Raw genomic sequence first — 18684 nt, 5'->3', positions numbered from 1 at the left:
CGGTCACAGGTTACGCTCGGCTTCAATCAGAGTTGGAGTGGGGTCTGGCGGGGTGCAGATCATGTGAGGAGGTGGGATCGCACCTCGGTAAAGGAGGGGCCATGTGCGTCACACGGACGACAGAACAAGAGAGTCCGGTTCATAGGAGTATACAGCAGTGCCAGGGGGGGTTGCAGATGCAGCCCTTGCTCTACAAAAGAGAATTATGCAAGCTGGTCAAGGACGAGTAGATATTCTTCCCGGAAGCACAAGTCATAATTTGAGTTTCCCGGCGCTCGACACCGCGCCCACACCTCAGTCTGTCTCAGCCGCTCTACCCAAGCTTGAGTTGGTGCAGGCGTGCCTCCAGCGCCGCCCTGGACGCGGCATCCTCCGGGGAGAGGCATGCTAATGCCTGTGCTGCATTGTCCAGCTGGTCATGTGGAAAGGATTGGAGGTGCCTCAGCAGGTTTGACTTCAGGGTCTCCACCAGTCGCCTGGGGGTGGGGGAGCGCGGATGTGGGTTGGCAGGGGGTCTGAGAGGAGCAGGGTAAAGGGTGTCCGAACGGTGTCATTCTCATTGTTCGGACTGTGTGGAGGGGGAGTGGGTGCCTGAAGCCCTCAGCCTCGACACACTCGGCCAATGCCGCCCTGCAGTCCCTGATCTCCATGATCTGGTGCCCCACGAGTCCCCCCTCTCAAGCCAGCCGTTCTCAGAGCCCGCCCCCTTTACCCACTTCCGCTCTCACCCTGGGTGGCGCGGGAGGTGGGCGCAGGCGGCCAGCGCCGCGGCGGCCCCCACTGGGTCCAGCCTGGCCAGGTCGTCTGCCCGCACGCTGTCCGCCAGGAGCTGGAGGAGGTCCAGCAGCTCAGGCGCCGGGGCGCCACCGGGCGTGCGCCGCGCCAGACGCCCCAAGGCCTGCAGCAGGCGCGCCCTGTCCCCCGGCCCCAGCGCGTGCAGGCGCGAGCGCATGGCGACGGACAGCGCGCGCAGCGTGTGCCGATCGACCGGCTCGCCGGCCGCGTCGGCCGCCGCGCCGCTGGTGCAGACGCACAGTGCCAGGCCGGCGGCGCTCAGGGCACCCAGCGTGCGCAGCGCGGCGCGCGCCAGCGCGTCAGCCAGCCCCGGGCCGCCGCCCCAGTCCAGCGCCTGCAGCGCCCAGGCCGCGCGCTCCACTTCCGGCGCGGGCGCGCTTTCCAGCGCCGCGGCCAGCGCGGCGCCCAGCGCGGCGCGCACGCCCGGCGGCAGGCCCCCCGGCCGCGCCTGCAGGCCCGCCAGTGCGGCAAAGAGGGCGGGCGCGCGCGCGCCCAGGCGGGAACTCCCCTGCTCTGCGGCGAGCAGCTGCGCGGCTGCTGCCACGAAGCCGCGCACCTCCAGCCCCGCCTGGCCCAGGACGGCGGGGGAGCGCTGGGCCAAGCTGGCCAGGGAGCACAGCGCGCGCAGCAGGGCGTCGTGCGACGTCCTCGGCGCCAGGCGCGCCAGCGTGTCGGCGGCCACGGCCACGAAGGGGCCGGGCCGCGCATCATACCCCCAGCGCGCAAAGCAGGCCAGCAGGCGGGACAGGTCCTCCCCGCTCCACTCCTGCGCGCTGTGCACGACGCGGCGCTGCAGCGCCTGCAGCAGCCCGCGGTGGCGTGGGAAGCCGCCCAGCAGGCGGCAGTACGCCTCGGCCAGCCTCGCCAGCTGGGGAGGGGGGGTGGCGCGGACCTGGCGTCGTGCAGCCTCCACCAGTCCGTCCCTCAGCGTCTCGTCTGACGATGGGGAGGGGGGGGGGGGAAGGAGGGGTGATTTGAACAGAGTGCGGCGGGTATCAACATGGGAAAGCACGGATACCAGCATCATCCATGGGAAGCCTTGACAATGACCGTCTGCATCCCCAACCCAACCCATCCGTGCAAAGTGCGGCCTGACCACCCCGAGAACTCTAGGGAACCCCACCCAAAGGAGGCACACCCACCGGGGACGTGTCTGAGGTGGAGCAGGGCCCCGGCCAGGGTGCACAGGTCTGGCGCGCAGAGCCCGATGCAGCGCGTGCCGATGTGGCACGCCAGCCGGGAGATGAGGCTGGGGGAAAGGTCGGGCCAGGCTGCCAGGCACCGCAGCGTGCACAGCGCGTCCAGCGCGTCCAGCTGGTCGATCCTGGCGTCCAGGGTTGCCAGCACCAGGCCCACCGACCCGTCCTCCCACCTGCCAGCCTGAGGTGGCGAGGGTCTGTCAGGTGTCAGGCTCGGGGGACTGGGAGATGGAATATGCGGCGTGGCATGGCCTCCGCTCCGTCCACGTGCAGTCCCATGAGGGATGAATGGGAAAGGGGGCTCTGCGGCGCCTGGCAGCATCGCAGGCTCCCCACATACCCCCCTTTGGCCCCCTTCCTTCTCAATCCGACACACCTTGATGAGCAGGACCAGGAGCTTGGCCAGCGCTGCGGCCTGCATGGCATGGAGGCCCGGCAGGCAGCGGTCCAGGGCGTGGGAAAGAAGGGCGCCTGCCTGAGGCCCGTCGCAGCCCAGCACGCACAGCGTGTCAATGGCCGCGCAGGGATCGAAGGCGGCGGGGGGCAGCTGCGCCGCACGGCGCCGCAGGGCGGCGAGCAGGGGTCCTACTTGGGTCCCGCCGCCCTGCACCGCCCCCGCCGCGGCGGCCAGCCTCGCCAGCGCCGGCGCATCGAGCGAGGTGGCCACGCGCATGCCCAGCTCCACGAGGAGGGTCAGCAGCTGGTGCCGCGTCTGCGCCTTGCATGTGCTGGGGCTGGGGCGCAGGAGGCCCCGCTCGGCAGCGGCCTGCCAGGCCAGGGGGACCAGGCCCGTGACCAGGAGCCGAGCCTGGGACCTCTTCAGCAGGCGAAACAGGGAGCTGGCGCTGGAGCAGCCCGCGATCTCATCCTGGAGGCGGGATATGGCCTCCACGTTGGGCTGGAGGGGTGGAGAGGGGCCACCGGGTGCTGGCAGGGATCCGGCATGCCGGGGAATGGGGGGTGCCGAGCAGGCTCGACTTGATTGGGAAAGATGGAGTCTGTGCACGTCACCACGGCAGGTTTCCTTCCGAAAGGAGCATTGAGGGGTTTTATGCACCCGACACGGCGCCCCGGCTCCGGCAGTGGCCCAGGCCACCATCACCTCGACCTCCGGGCACGAGGCATCGGCGGGGCGGGAGCTCTGGCACGGCGTACTCGCCAATGGCAATCCTGATCCGATGGTTTTGATTCGTTTCTTGATCCCCAAATGTGGTGCTCTATCCCATAAGTGGACATTGGATGGTGATCTCGGGGGAGCGCGCCCTCGTGATCTGGGGTGTCCCAGTTTGATTTGATTTTGGACGTCGCGCCTTCATCTTGGGACCTCAGGAAACCGCTCGTGGAGTGATCCAGAACCATACTGGTGACTGAGTAGCAGGTGTCCAGTCTATGTGAAGTGATTCAAGGACTAGACGGACCTTTGCAAGTCCATCGCATGCGGAAGGAAGCAGGGTCTTGGAACAGATGCCCCTTCTGCGCAAACGAGCTGTCGAGTACGACATCCCTGATGCACATACCCACTTCCAAGATAATGAAGAGGTTCGATTTGGTGTGAGCTACGGTGACCTCAGGCTCGGGCCACGAGGCATCGCCGGGTCACGCTCCAACCCAACCCTATGTGCAGGTGTTCTTGATCCGGAGCACTGGCGAGGTCGTGAGGGAGTATGAGACATACATCAGCAAGGTCAACCTCTACAGGCAGCGCATCTGGACTGCGGCACACACAGGCCAGGGCAAGCTCACGTGGGCCGAGGCAAAGGAGGAAGAGGAGGAGGCCCGAGCAGCCCTCGCCAAGGTACAGGCCTCGTGAGACTCAATGAGGGATCGTGGAGGGCGCACCTCCCGGTGTCCACCTGGGTTTGTATTGGTCCCCTAGGAGGCTCTGGCTGCTCACCAGCTTCTCACGCATCACATTGAACCTCCATCTTCCCCTCCTGCTCAACCCTCCCCCAGATTCCCGAGGATGTTCAAGGCAAATTCGCGGAGCTCCTGCACCTCAGTCTAGGTTCCTTGGAGGAGGCAATCTCTCGGTTGCACGACGGCTGCGGCCCCAGCCCCGCAGCAGAAGTGGCTGAGTCAGGGCCAGATGGAACGGACGGCGGCACTCCCAATGTTTCCTCAAAGAGAAAACCCAAGGCTCCCTACAGCAAATCCCTGCTCCGCGCCTTCATTGCAGAGGTGGGGAAATGCACTCCCAGACTTTGGTGATCTGGGACGTGATTGCAGCCCTGCAAATCAGTGATGGGGTGACCGAAGGCCTGCCAAATTGCTAGCTGTGGACACCTTGTGGCAAAGGCTTGACGACCCCATGACCACAACCTATTCTGGCTGGGCACGACTGCAGGCTCCATCACCTACAGACCACAGCCAAGGGGGACAGTGCGTCACTGTCCCTTGTTGTGGCGTGTTTGGCCCCGGGCCCAGCTCAGCCTGACCGCACAACCTCCTCCCCTGCCGTGCAGAATGCAGAGTCGGTGAAGGGCCCGGCCGGCAGGCCCCTCCTCTGGAGACTGAAGCCTGAGCTCAGCGACACGCTGGGCCTCTCCCATGCCCTCCCAGAGGGCTATGCAGCCGAGCTGCTCCCCCCTGCAGTCAAGTCCCCGGGCCAGGCGGCCGATAAGGGCCCTGCCTCGACCTCCGGACTGCTAGCGCCGGGGTCGCTGGCTGCATCGCCGTCCACAGCCCCCGCCAAGGAGTTCCTGACAGCAAAGACGCTGGAGGTGGGTGATTATGGCGATTTGTTCGAACTAAAGACACAAGTACCCAGGCCCGAGTCCCTGCAGCTCATGTCCAAAACTCATGCTGTGACAGGAACTGGATGGTCTATTTCCCGATGGCAGCCTGAGGGCTGGACTGGTCAAGGTGTTTAAGCATGCAGGGCCTGGAGGCCTCACGAGCTCAGGTGCGGGCTGCACGTCTGGTCTGTGGGAGGATGCTGTCGCCTGTGTATTGATGCGAGCATTCAACATGGAGCTTGGTGTGAGCTCTCTTGCTGTCATTCTGGCCCTTGTGTTCCGGACTCGTTTTCCAAGTTTCTATGCAGCTGTTGTCCACGCCCTGGAGCTGGCTATTGCACCTCAACGCCATTCCTCTTTTCCTCTCTGCACAGACATCGCTCAAGTGTACTCCGAGCTCGGCTTGGGAGAGCTCTCTGAGAATCAAAAGAAGTCGGGAATCGCCAAGGTACTACTGGTGACCAGCACCCTGGGACGGGGCGGACTTCCTTGCAGATTTCTGTGAATAGTTAGAGGGCAACAGAGTATGGTAGAAATCCATGGACACCAGTCATGATGTTCCCTGTACAAGGAAAGCCATTCTCCCTACACATCCCAGGTTCTGACCAAGGACCCCAACTTTGTGCGGCTGGACAAGGGCAAGTACTCTCTGCATGCCTTCCATCCACATCTGGTGGTTGCCAAACCTGTTCCAGGTGAGCATGCGAGGGGGAGCTGGGCTGTGAAGAGTGACATGCTGCGGGCAACATGTTTGGAGACAGCTACGTTTTCTTTTTCACAACGGCACCACTCCTGCCATCCACTGATGGTCCATTGGCGGGACGTCAAGCCTTAGGACTACCCCTGCGCCATATCCTGCCCTTGAAACACGACCTCACAGGGGAGGGACGAGCTCTGATCCAGACAAAGCTCACCCCAGGGCTGGAGCTCTCTGGGAAGCAGGGAAATATGGCCGAGTCCAAGGGTCTAGACTGTGACACCACCACCTGCAAGCCTGAGGTTGGTGCCTTGCACAGTGCCTGGGTCTATGAGTCTTGTGGGGGATGTTGGTCGTCTGGAATTACAAGAGTATCGGACGATGGGATTGCGAGGTGTGTGATGGGGCAAGAAGATTGGTGCCATATCATGCACTCTATCCCAGCCATGATAAGGCAGGTCGGGCCTGACAGCCAAGGTGCTCTGCAGCCGTCGGTCTCTCCCCAGCTGCAGCTAGCTCTTTGGACCACTCTCCCTTCACCCGCCGTCCCTGAACTCTACAGGGCGAGGGCAGGGTGTTGAAGCAGGCGCAACTGGCACTGAGCAGGCGGCGGGATGACCTAGCAGCTGCCGAGAAGGAGCTGGGGCGCAGGCAGGCCGACCTGGCCGAGGTGAAGAAGGAGTATCGCCGCAGTCCCGGGCGGCGATCCTCCCAATTTCATGGTGCGGTCATGGGATTTGGGACGAATCATGCTCCTGGGCTTACAAGCCATGGGGGAGGGGGAGCGAAGCACACTATAGCAGACTTTTCAAATCAGGATGAGAAACCCAGAGCATACAGCCTCTGTTTGCTGATTGCTGTACCGGGCAGCGAGGAGGCCGCCGACTGTAGAAGCTGCATGGGCAAGAGTCCTCCTTTCCCCCTGCCCACCGCGCAGTGCCTGCATCGGCGCTCGTGCGCTTTGAGATCACCGAGCAGGAGCGGGAGTATGCCGGGGACCCAGATGACCGCAAGGCCATGATGGAGCACCGGCAGGTGCTTCAAGCGCGCGTGCGGGAGCTGGAAAGCGAGAAGCAGGCGTTCCTGAAGGAGGAGAGGGCCAAGCACGAAGCTGCACTGGAGGACGACATGGCAGCCGTGCGTGTAAGTGACTGTGCCAGGGCGATCTAGGGGCCTGGGGGCTGTGGCTGTGGCAAAGAAGGGCAAGGGAGATTGGCTTGACTGCGTGGCTTACTCTGTGTGGTCTGGGTTTGTGAGACTGTGCAGGCAGGGGATGGGTTTTCGAGATCATAAGGCCACTTTGCGTGCAGTCACTACCCGCTGCGGCTCCTTCCTGAGCTCAGGCCATGGAGGCGGCCGTCGCAGCGGCCGCTAGGGTCGTCGCCGCGACTCAAAAGGCGGTGACCTCTGCTGAGGCTGCTGTGAACCAGCTGCTGAAAAGGAGTGCAAAGTGTGTGAGGATGGGATGGGGGGAGGGCGGTGATCTTAATGGGTTCTTGTCTGACCCTATATGGTGCAAAGGGTGATGATTTCATGACCTGGACCGCAGCAATGTCTGTCAGTCAGGTGACACCCTCGTCCATGTGTGCAGTCAGGATCAGCGGACGGCTGCCCAGGACATCAAGGCCAAGGAGAGGGAGCTGCGAGAGAAGCAGGTGCAGGCTTGCCCTTGTTATGAGTCTGCCTGTGAGGTCTTGGTGTCGGTCTGCGAGCCCAGCTTGGCGCGAGATTCAGTTCGCATTCAGGCATTCATGATCCTGCGCTTTGTTTGTCCTCCCTCCAGCGTGCCGCGGAGCGGGCGGAAAGGGAGCGTCAGAAGGCCCTGGCCAAACGCTATCCCATGGAGGACCTGCAACTCCTGGCCGAAAGCCAGGCGGAGGCTGCCGCCCAGGGTGCGAGCCGAGCCTTTGGATTATGCGACCCGGTCAGGGTGTTGTGGGCGGGTGCTGCAGGAGCAGCAAAGCAACGGCAACTGATCTGCATTTTTCAAGCAAGGGCAGGACCAGACGCCTTCCTCCTGAACACCTCCCAGGGAAGCCTTGTCCTTCCTCCGACATGGTCCAGCCCCCCTGGCTGGATGCTGAGGAGAGCCAGCGGGTGACGACCCTGCTGTACATCCTGGACACCCTGCAGCAGTTTGGAAAGATTCTGGACGTCAGAGCGCCGCCCCTCCCTGAGTCGGCGGCCCTCCTTGCCCCAGGTGGCGAGGGAAAGGGCGGGACGGGGGTGGAGTGCTGTGCTGAGGATGTCCAGTGCCACCCACTCCACTCGTGGCACCGGGCCTCGCATGTCCAAACCTTTCTGGTGGCGAACACTGAGCGATCTCACTGCATGCATGCCTGTGCAATGACCTTTCCGGCCTTTCACTCTGACGAACCCCCTAACACACAATCGCCAGGCTGGTCTGGGCCCCAGGAGATCAGTGCTGGCTGCAATAGCTCATGCACACCGCACAGCCTGTTGGCTGGTGTCTACCACTCCATGCTCAAGGTATGGATGCTGTGATTATGTGTTCATTGTGGGTGAACCCTCCCCTCCCAATGCCGTCCTGGAGGACATGGGCACTGCTCCCTCGGGGGATGCCAGGGCGCTGCAGGCTCATACATCCCCTCGGCAGAACTGCCGGGGCACAAAAGAGATCGGCCCCCCATTCCCACCCTGCAGGCGCTGCTGGCAGACCTGCGAGACACCGATGCCCTGGGGCCCCAGGAAAAGCGCTGGACGGCGGTGCTTTCCTCCGCCACCTGGCCTGAAGTGCTGCGGCGCATGGTACTGACGTGGCTGCAAGACCCCGACGCCCATCCGTGAGTGGGGCGCTTGATCGCAGACCAACCAGCGGCAGATTGAGCTGCGTATCGTGGGAACGAGTGCGATGGAAGGTCGCCCCAGGCATTCTTGAGGGCGCTGCGATTGTTCAGGGCTCATTTTGCCCAGAAACGGTCCTCCCCTCCAACCTTCTGCCCCGTGTGCTAGCTCAGGTAATTCTCAAAACCCCAAACCCCTATGATCCCCACGTTCCAGGCGCGTGGACGAGCATGCTGCCATGGCGGCCTCCATGCTTTCTTTCGAGCCAATCGTGGGCCTGGGCCCCGACCGCCACCTTGCCCTCCTCCGCTGGCTGACGGACGCGCTGCTGGAAACCCAGAAAGTCCGCTCGGCGATACAGAGTGAGAGGGCATGGTTGTTTGGGGCATGGGCGCCTACAGGGTTACCAGGCAGAGCGATAGTGGCCGTGGCTGTGTTTATTGCCTTTCTTGAGAAGGCTAGCTGTTCACCTCAAGTGTGAATGACACATGCTGCATCGCAGAGAGGGAGGAGACGGCAGAGGACGTCAAGCGAGGATTCAGGGACGAGATGGCGGAGGAGCGCCGACACCTTAAGGACCTTCTGGAAGCCGGTGCGGGGTTGTGATGCCTGTAGGGTTGTTCCAGCTTCTCATGCGATGGGCACCCTGGTGTGCCTTGCCCATGCTGCCAATGTCCTTGCCTTCTTGCTCCCTCATCGCTCTGCAGAGAAGGAAGCTAAGAAGAAGAGGAGGGAGGAGGCTGGCCCCGACACGGAGGTGGGGAGGGAAATGTCTCAGCACCGATGCCTGCAGCATGGGGGCTCACTCCCCTCACCTGTCCACCCCTACCTTCCCCACTTCCTAAAAATCCTGAGGACCGTCCCACCAGCCTCTCATCTCGCTTTATCCTCCGCACAGGGCCAGACGCAGGGGGCCGGTGACACCAAAGACGCCGATGCAGGGGGTGCCGCGCCCTCCCTCGAGCTCCCGCCCGAGCTGCAGGAGTACAGCGGCGACCCCGACGACCGGAAGGCCATGCTCCTGTTCCGCCAGGCACAGCAGACCGAGCGCCGGAGGCTTGAGAAAGCGCGCGACAAGTGGCTGGGCGCGGAGCTGCGGCGCCAGCGGGAGCTCGAGAGCAGGCTGAAGGAGGAGGTGGGTGGGCTGGTGGGGGAGGCTTGCCTGCTCCCTGCTCCCGCGAAGGTTGGGTCCATGCGTGAAGCGGTCTTCAATGGTCCCATCCTTGACCCAACCCCTCTCCCTCGGCTTGGTACAGAGGGAGGCGGAGCGGGCCGCTCAGCACGAGATCGCTGCCGCCGAGGACGCCCTGGCAAGGTGCTGGGAGGGTGTGAGGGTCTGTCCTGCCAGCCTGTGAAGAGTTCGTTCCCACTGCCAGCCACCAGTCGAGAGGAGGAAGCTGTGGTGGACTTGTCTGCCCTCCGAACCTCCTGCCGAGCCCTTAACCCTGCCTCCACCTCGCCAGGTTGCAAGACTCCCAGGAGCAGCAGCTGGAGAGGCTGCAGCTGCGCAGGTCCCCCCTAGGCCTGGACCGGCACCATCGCTCCTACTGGTACGGCCTGGCAGGCCTGCGCTCCTGCCTGATGGTGCAGGATGCAGAGGTGCGCGGCATGGATCGTGCTCTGGAGGGCGTCGGGATCGCTGCTGCAGGGGCCTCTCTGGATTGCGCAGCCTGGCATCCCCGCACCGCACACGTTCCCCGACCCTCCCCCCGCCCCACGCTTCAACTTCCCACGCCCAGGGCTGCTGGGGCTGCCTGACGGACCTCGACACCCTGCTCTCCGGCCTGGACGCGCGGGGCCTCCGGGAGGGCGGCCTGCTGGCCTGCCTGCAGAAGCAGGCCGCCGTGCTGGCCGCCCGATTCCGGCGCAGCAGCGCCGCCGCGGCGAGGACCGACGAGGCGCGGGCGCCAGACGCGCTCGCCCCGGCCGCCCCGCCGCCCGTTGCCCAGCGCGCCTCCTCACGCCAGCACCAGCCGGTGCTCGTCTACGACGCCCACCGCGGCACCGCCCACCCGGCCGGGCGGGCGGCGCCCGACGAAGACGGCGCGGGGTCAGACGCCGGGGTTGCGCAGCCGCAGGCCTCCCTGGTGGCCCTGGTGGGGAGCGTGGGCGAGGCCCAGGCCTTCCAGGTGGGAATTTGGGGGAAAGCAAACAAATCGAGTCAGCAATACGATTCTCTGGCTCTGGGGTAGCCGAATCGGTTGGGGAGGCCACTCGGCAGAGGTCGAGCACCATGTGTGTGCCATCCATGACCCCTCTGCTCCCCACACCTGCTACCTGGAGGCGCCCAGGCATCGCACTACCCTCCCTCAACCCCCACCCACAACCCCACGCAGGAGCTGTGCTCCTCGCTGCTGGGCCTGGCCGCCGCGGCGGCCGCCGGGGGCATCACGCTCTGCGCCGAGGCGGAGGCCGCCGATCCCAAGGCCGGCCTGGCAACCTTCGCCACCGGCCTCCGCCAGGTGGCGAGCGGCGAGGCCGGGGCCGTGCCCACGCTGGCCACGTTGCGTACCGGGATCCAGGGCCGGCTGAGGGGCCTGGAGGCCGCGCTTTCCAGCGCTGCGGCCCTGCACCCCGTGGCCGACGGCGAGGGGTCGGCCTCCGAGTACAGCTCCGACTCAGGCGTCGAATCGGAGGAGGAGGCGGAGCCGCTGGCCGGCAGGCCTGCCACACCCCTCCACCGCCGCAAGGTGCGTGGATGCTGGGGGCTGCTGCCGCTGGCCTGTGGCACAGAGGTCCAAGTAGTGATGGACACCCTTCGGCAGGCCCCTAACCCCCACCATTCATCACGCCACGCCCACCACAGGGAATCGCGCGGGTGAGGGAAGTGGTGGACGACCTGTTCTCGCCCACCAAGCAGGCGCGGGAGGTGACGTCTCGCCTCTGGCGCCGCGCCTCGGAGCGCGCCTCCTGGTCCAGCGACCTCGGGGGCAGCTTCACCGCGGCGCGCCTCGCCTACTGCACCGCGGTGCTGGCCCTCCAGGCCCAGCCGCTGCTGAAGCACCTGGAGGCTGACAAGGCGGGACAGGCTAAGCAGGCGGCCCCTGAGGCGGCCGTGAAGCCGCGGCCGGCGGCCGCGCGGCTGGTGGGCGCCAGGGACAAGAGGAAGCCGTCCGTCGCTCGCGAGGGGCGCGTCACCCGCTCCCGCGCCGCCTGAGGACGCGGACGGCCAGGAACTCTGATGGGCATGACGTGCTGCGCCCTTGTTGATGGCTTGGGCTCCACCCGCGCCCATCTGTCCCTTACCGCTGCCCTGTCGGGCTTGAATACAACAGGGCCTCACTCAACGCTCTGATAGTGTATGCAGAAACAGCTCATGGAGGTGCTCCAAGGTCACCACCTCCCTGGCCCAGCTCTGCCTCGGCCAGCCTGCGCCTCAGTGTCCTGACCTCGGCCCACGCCCGCCGCAGCTCGGAAGCACAGGCAGCTGCCTGGGGTTGGAGGAGTCAGGCACGAGGGTGTCACAAAGGGTTTTAGACCAGGGGCACACACCACACGCTCCCGCACCCGACTCTCGCCGCCCAACCACCCACCCGGCATCGGTACAGCGCCCCCTGCCTGGCCCCGCGCGCGGCTGCGAGGAGCCGGCTGCGGAGCCCAGCGCGCTCAGCGTGCAGCGAACGGAGTGCCGAGCGGGCGGCCAGCAGCGCCAGGCTACGCTCCTGCCCTGCTCTCGAGTCGCCCCCTTGAGCTGCCTCCAGCCAGTCCGCCACCTGCAGCAGCAGGTCTGCCAGCTCAGCCCCATGCTGCGTCTGTACCGCCAGTTCTTCCTCCAGGGCAGCCACAGTCGCCTCATACTCTGCTGCCAGGGCTGCCCAGGGGGGATCGAGTCTTGGGATGGACCTGTGGGGCCACGCCAGGCTGAGGGGTTTTCACCATGCGGATGTGGTGAAGGGAGAATTAATGCACAGGGGCGCAGAGGGGCGCCAAACGTCAAGTGGTCCTGCTGTACTGCACAGGCGGCACTCACCCAGCAGGATCTTCCACTGACATGCTGGCTTTGTCAAGTGGAGGCCCGCTCTTCCTGGCCAGCTGCCCAGCGCAGGGCTTGCCTGACACGGCAGGCTTTGACTGCGGGCCACAAGCATCACTGTCATGGCATTCCCATGGCTCAACACCATTGGGCTGGCCTGACACGGCTCCTGGCGGCACCATTTCACCCTGCACAGCATTGGTCCAGTCTTCACCACACCACAGACATGGGCCTGGACCCTCCTCTCCGATGTGCATCACATCAGCGGCATCCTGATAGGACATGAGATTCTGGGTTGCCACATATTATCTCAAGGGGCATGGTGCCTCTGAAAAGGTAACAAAGATAGCTCCCAAAAGGGAGTTCAAGACCGCAAAGGAGCACATACCCAAGTCACCAAATCTTATTCGATGTTTATTGTATCCGACACGCCCTGAAACTGGGACTCGCCTTGAGGCTTCAAGCTTTCTGGACCGGGAGCGAACTCCTGTTTCGAAAGGTTGACTCAGATCTCTCGGAGGCGCGACACTCCTCGACAGGGGACGACTGGTACAGAAATGCACTGCTGTATTCGCTGTGGGGGGCATTCTGAAGTCGTCACACGTTGAAGGCAGGTTTCACCTTGTCTCTTGTAGTTCAGATGATCAAGGCCCCTGTCTCTTGTGCCAGGGCTCGCTGCTGTACCCGCACCGCGTGAAGTCACGCGCAGGCCCGCCATGCCCAGAACATCGGCATTGACCTTGTTTTGCATCCTCATTCTTTCACCATTGACTCGTGCAAGCCGTCAGCTCCTTGCTCGGTGCGCCCTTGGGCTGGTCAGACGCTTGTACCTCCCCCTACCGGAAGTGCCTGGATCGCCACAATTTGCCACGATCACTCCTTGTGCAGGGACATACCCTTCAGGAACCTAGCAACATGTCAGAATACAAAGTCTGGAAGGTGAGCCTCCAGTGGCGGTGTCATGAGAAGCTGGCTGGAGGGTGGCACACGGCCCTTGCCGTTAGATCCATCGAGAGCAAGACCAAGGATGTGATCACGGTCCTCCCCTCGCTTCACTCAGGGACTTCCTGGCAGACGACGGCGGCAGGGTGTGCCCGCGGGATGCAATTGACTCTTCTACGGGGTGCTGCCCCAAGGGACGGACCCATGTCTGCGATAGGTACGGCCATGGGGCTGAAGGACCGGAGGCCATGGCTGGGGCCTTGCGCTGGTCCCCAGAGTACCACGCACATTGACCTTCCATGTGTACCCTCCGCGCCCATTCAACCTTGCAGCTGCCACGATGGCGATCGCTGCTGTTCACTGTATGAGGAGTGCGTGTCCTGCTGCCTGAGCCCCTTGCATGAACCCCAGACCCACCTCCAGCGGCTGTACAGGGGAGCTGACAGGTGAACTGGGCGGTGACTTGTTGTCGGGTGCTTGGCGCCTGCATGCCTCTGTCGGTCTGTCCAATCCAGGGCAATGTGCTCATCCGCCTCACATGCCTGATCACTCATTCCCTCCCAGACCCGAGACGGGCAGATGGGAGACGGTGTTCCAGGCCTGCCAGGCTGCTTGCAGGACCAGCTCGCACAGCACGCTGCACGAGAACGCCTTCATCGCGCTCCGGAAGCACTGCTACTCCGACACAGGTGTGGGCATGCGAGGGAATGGGAGGGAGGTCCAAGTCCTTGGCTTGCAGGGGGAGCCTGTCGAGGGGCGGGAACGCTTTGCGTTTCAATCTGGGCTACCGTTCGTCGTCAAGCTGTGACCTGGTGTATGGGCACACAGCACACGTTCCTCCCTGAAAACAGGCCGCCCCAGGGTGGGAAACACGACCCTGGCGGGGGCGGGATCTGGCTCGGAGCAGGGCTCATCTCCCCGACTTGTGGCGGGTGGGGTGGGCCAGTCCTGTACACAGGCCTGCGCCGCCGGCCGGGGTGTGTGCGTGGGAGACGGCGGCCCGATACCTGCCGCCCTGCGGGACTGCGACATCCTGCGCGACCACTTTGGGTGTGAGGCTGGTGAGTGGGAGCAGGTGTGGAGGGGGGAGGCGTCGTGGGTTGAGGTAGATGGGGCAGCCTGGCTGCCGCCGTTTCCTCAAGCACACAGGCCCGAGCCAGACCTCCGGCAGCGGAATCGGCCATCATGCAAGTGTCAGCCGGGGATCCCTGCATCATCCCAGCCGCACATCTGGACCCACTGATCCCCACCAACACTGCTCCCAGGCTGCGCCGCGTCACCGTTGGGCGGCGACGTGCACCCAGCGTACATCAAGCCCAAGGCCCCGACATGGCAGCTGCCCACCATGTGCATCGCGCCGGCAGCCTCCAGCGCAGCCTTCAACTGCAGCGCCGCGTCGGCCGCGGTCCAGCGGCTGTGCCCCTGCAACGATGCGGAGCCGCCGCTCCCAGACACTCAGCATGCTGCGGGCGGCTCCATGTGAGGTCAAGAAGAGGTGCCCATGCCTGGCGTGCAGAGGGCGGATTGGGTGGAGGATGCAAGGACGACGTCGAGGCACAGCGCTGGGAGTGAGGAAAGCTACCCTGCATCTCGGAGCCTGGGCGAGCAGGAGCTAGCATTTGGCAGGTTTTTGTTCCTGGCACTCCCACAATGGTCGCTGCATGCGGTGTGCAGCTCCAACATCACTGATACCGCCTGACGCTTTCCTTGTCCTGACCATACCAGTGCATCTCTCTTGCCCAATCCATAACTGGCAATCATCTGCACCACCCGAATCGTAATGAACCAGGCATCAAGTGTTCCGTTCGTTTTGGAAGCAGTGGTGATGAACGGGCTGACCGGCCTGCATCCCAACGGTGGCAACAGGCTTGCACAATCCGAGGATGAAGCTGACGATCGGATCGCCCGACCTGGACAGATGTGAGTGGGTTAACCCCGGCAGCACTGCGCCTTGGACGGGGAATGTCCGCCTTCCAGGCGTGTACATCACACTAAACCAAGTATTCAACATAATCGCTCAGCCATGCCCACCCTCGCTCGCCCGAGTCGATGGGATCGCCGCGACGGCCCCATTCGCCTGAATGCCGACGCCATGAACCATTGGCTCCGCCTGCGCCACGCCTTCCCCGCCCCGCGCACCGACGGCCTGCTGAGGCTCGAGTTGGGGCTTGATCTGAACCTGAGGCAGCCCAAATCGCGGCCTGTACCCTGGGCCAGCTGCCTGCTCAAAGTGAGCGCTGCATGGGGTGCCTGGTTCTGCCTGCCACCATTACCCCAGGACCAGGCACAGCCTTTCACACCGCCGGCTCCACGCCGCCGCACAGATCACCAAGGGACCCCTCGCCCCAGGAGCCATCGAGGTCAACCCCTACTGGGCCACCTACAACCGGTCCTGGGTGGTGGCCAGGGGCAGGCTCCCCCTCGACGCCAAGCTCGGCGCGTGCTGGGATGGTGCGTTGCGCGGAGGCTGGGTGCGGGATGGCGAGTGGGGATTGCCAGACTCCGCACCAACACAAAGAGTCACGCTGCTCCTTGATGCAGAGCGCACCCCATGCATGATCCTGTCCAGCTCCACTCCCACCTGCTCCTGCACCCAGGCACTCCCCACGTGGAGGTGGGAGTGGGCAGCCTGCCCATCATCGCGATCGCAGCGGCCGGCATGCTGGTGGCCGGCAAGCCCATCCGGGTGACGCGCAAGGAGGTCGGGGGCTGGCGCCTTCACCTCGGCCTCCCCCGGCAACGAGCTGCCGCTGGCGAGCCGTACACTCTGGAGCCGGCGGTGAGGGGGCGCTGCATGCTGGGAGGGAACGGTTGCGCCACGCGACCCTGCTCCAAGGCACCTGGGTTCACCAGGAGCAGGTGCGCGCTCCCTGGCACCCTTCGCTCACTCGCCTTCCCCCTGCTTCCTTGCCCAGCTGGAGCTGGATGCCGGGGTCCAGCGTGTGGGCAGGGCCCTGGAGCTGAGCCTGGGCCAGCTCAGCGCGGTGTTGCGAGTTTCCCAGTGACTGCGGAGCTGATGTGGCGCTGAGCCCCCCTGACTCCCTCACCGTGTCCCTCATGACCGCCGCCGAGGAGCCTTCCCACCAAGGTTGGCGGGCCAAGCCATCGTCATGCTGGCTAGGAGTGTCCCCTGCACTGCCTCGACTGTCATCCGCCATACGCTTTCTGGCTCCCAACTGCCTCGCCTACCTTGCCCATGTGCAGCCATGCGCGTGGTCCTGCCCTTGACGCCACTCTCTGCACTTGGTCTACCATTGTTGACAGTATTGCATGGTGGGGTGGAGGGATGGTCAGTATCAGCCGAGCCCCATCCCTCAGTGTGACTGCCTTGCCCTGAGGGTGCCGACAGTTGCATGCCCAGGAGCGTGACCAGCACACCCTCTCGCCGGCAAGCTCCATGGCTACTGGGACCCCGTTCATTTGTCTCCAGGGCCTGCACTCTCGGTCCCAGCCCTGCGACGCATGCGCTCCTGCCACCCAGCAACCCCTGCCGCCCACGGGCGCGCTCACTCGCCCCCTGGCTGCATGGGGTAGACGATGGACACGATGGTGAGGGCCAGCACTCCCACGCAGAGCCCCACCAGGCCCAGCCCCGCCCACCACAGCTTGGAGGTGAGGAGGCGGTAGGGGCGCGGCGGTGGCGCCTCGCCCCGCGCCACCAGCAGCGGCTGCTCCACCACCAGGGGAATGCGCGAGGCCAGCGCCTTGTCGCTGGCGTACTTCATCAGCAGCGCCCCCGGCAGGCCCAGGATGAGGAAGGCGCCGTTGGTCCCGCCCACCACCTTGAACACCTGGCCCAGATCGCTGACGGCCAGGGCCACGGCCAGGGTGGCCAGGTAGAAGCCGGCGGCATGCGCGAAGTTGAAGGCGGCGCTGTCGGGGCGGTGCCCCGTCAGCGCGGCCACCACGTCCTGGGTGCAAGTGCGCGCCGGGTGGTGGTTGATGGGGTAGGACACCACCTTCATCAGGCCCACCAGCGCGCGGCAGAGCTGCATGAGCCCGTCGCGGCGCGAGAAGTTGTTCAGGATATTGCTCTGGGCCGAGTGGGGGAAGGCTAGGTAGCCGGTCAGCCCGATGGCGCTGTACCCCGCCGCCGTCAGTCCAACTGGGGAACGTTGGGTGTCGAGGGACTGGGGTAGGGGGAATGCTTGAAGCGCACAGTAAGGGCACGCCCAAGCCTCGTCACCATGGTAGGTAAAGAAGCACAGTCCCCTCGTCAGCTGAGGCCCCACACTCACTCGCGGCCATGACCACGCGTCGCATGCCGCGCAGCTTCCGGCTCTTCCTGCTCTGGCGCGGCCCAGCCTCGCTCTCAGTCTCGGCCCCTGTGCCGTCCGCAACTCCGTCCACCACCGCGTCCTGCGCCCCATCCTCCTCCTCGTCGCTGCCGCGCAGGCGGAAGAGGCCCGAGGGGAACAGATTCTTCACCAGGCGCGGCCGCTCCTCCAGCTCGTTGAAGACGGTGATCACCTGGGCGTGGCACTGCATGCCGAAGATGATGATGGGCACCGCGGCCAGGGCGTCCAGGCTCACGTTGAAGGGTTGCACCTCGGCCCAGGGGCTGGGCTCGACGGCGATGATCCCGGCGTTGCGATAGGTCACGATGCCCACCATGGCCACGATGCCGTACAGAGCAACGGCGCTCACGCCTGGCCGGGAGGGGAGGGGGGAAGCAGGAATGGGGGACGTCATGGGAACAGGTTCTGAGGTCGACGGGCGCTGCAGACAAGCGCTTCGTCCGCTTTCAGTGTCAGGGTCCACTCCAAGTGACAAGGGCCATACCCAACAGGGAACCGTTCCACCGCCCACCGACGATGGCATCCAAGGTGCGAGGAAGGCAGAGCGGGAACATAAGGACGGCGGAGAAGAAGGGGAGCACGGCGTTGCGGTGCGTGAACCAGTGGTCGCCCAGGGCGCCCAGCACCAGGGGGTGCAGGCAGTCGCCGAAGATGATCAGGTAGGCGACGCAGGAGCCAAAGAGGTAGACCATGAGCACGCCTGCCAGGAACATGGAGGCACGTGGTCCCAGCATGCGGCGCACCTGGCGGCGAGGCGGGCGGTAAGCGTACGGTGAGTGCATGCTTGTGAAGAATGGATGGAGGGGTATGTTGCTCCACGAACTCCTGGCATGCAAGCTCATGCTATACCCCCCTCAAGCACCCACCACGATGGCGTAGGTCACGGCGTCCGTGTGCTCGGCGTAGCGGGAGAGGACGTACAGGGTGAAGGCCTCCACGGTGGCCACGAAGGCCAGCAGGGCTAGGCCCCCCACCCACCCCGCGGCGCGGAAGGCGTACGGCAGGGACAGTACCCCCACACCCACGCTACTGTTGATCAGCGTCACGATGCTGGACCGTGCGGATGCTTCGCCGGGAGCACCGCTGGAGATGCCCCCGGCCATTCTCCTAGGTCGTGTCGTGGGTTGTCAGGACGTCATACAGGCGCGGCCAGTGCTCGACTCAGACTTGCGCCCTGCTGAGCTCCTGCAGCGCAGCTCGGCGATCGCCCCAGATTCTCGATCGAGTTTTCAAGGGTTTT

At 64.7% G+C, this 18684-nt stretch overlaps 3 protein-coding genes across 3 annotated transcripts; 1 reads left to right on the top strand and 2 right to left on the bottom strand.

The window, feature by feature from the left end:
* Positions 1 to 313: 313 nt before the first annotated feature.
* F751_0215 (hypothetical protein) lies at positions 314 to 2939 on the bottom strand (the record flags this gene model as incomplete). Its single annotated transcript, XM_011398610.1, has 4 exons — positions 314 to 476; positions 729 to 1731; positions 1938 to 2892; positions 2916 to 2939. The coding sequence occupies 4 exons, from the start codon at positions 2937 to 2939 to the stop codon at positions 314 to 316; spliced, it is 2145 nt and encodes a 714-aa protein (XP_011396912.1).
* Positions 2940 to 3458: 519 nt separating this feature from the next.
* Positions 3459 to 16151, top strand: F751_0214 (DDT domain-containing protein; the record flags this gene model as incomplete). Its single annotated transcript, XM_011398609.1, has 31 exons — positions 3459 to 3533; positions 3619 to 3789; positions 3948 to 4172; positions 4457 to 4714; positions 5328 to 5424; positions 5610 to 5728; positions 5989 to 6148; positions 6364 to 6569; positions 6770 to 6880; positions 7022 to 7081; positions 7210 to 7318; positions 7459 to 7580; positions 8091 to 8230; positions 8448 to 8593; positions 8734 to 8823; positions 8939 to 8988; positions 9130 to 9366; positions 9488 to 9546; positions 9695 to 9830; positions 9971 to 10075; positions 10637 to 10921; positions 11038 to 11286; positions 11780 to 11856; positions 13265 to 13363; positions 13711 to 13835; positions 13998 to 14207; positions 14412 to 14625; positions 15193 to 15306; positions 15425 to 15597; positions 15744 to 15847; positions 16062 to 16151. 31 exons carry the CDS (start codon positions 3459 to 3461, stop codon positions 16149 to 16151), a joined length of 4416 nt encoding a protein of 1471 aa, XP_011396911.1.
* Positions 16152 to 16652: 501 nt separating this feature from the next.
* On the bottom strand, positions 16653 to 18547 carry F751_0213 (Putative sodium-coupled neutral amino acid transporter 7; the record flags this gene model as incomplete). The annotated part of the gene is made up of 4 exons (XM_011398608.1): positions 16653 to 17251; positions 17385 to 17795; positions 17956 to 18187; positions 18311 to 18547. The coding sequence occupies 4 exons, from the start codon at positions 18545 to 18547 to the stop codon at positions 16653 to 16655; spliced, it is 1479 nt and encodes a 492-aa protein (XP_011396910.1).
* Positions 18548 to 18684: the final 137 nt, after the last annotated feature.

The sequence above is a fragment of the Auxenochlorella protothecoides genome (genome assembly GCF_000733215.1).
Source record: "Auxenochlorella protothecoides strain 0710 unplaced genomic scaffold scaffold1, whole genome shotgun sequence".
Lineage (NCBI taxonomy): Eukaryota > Viridiplantae > Chlorophyta > Trebouxiophyceae > Chlorellales > Chlorellaceae > Auxenochlorella > Auxenochlorella protothecoides.
Note: the sequence above shows the minus strand (reverse complement) of the source record. Positions and strands in the feature narration are given on the sequence as shown.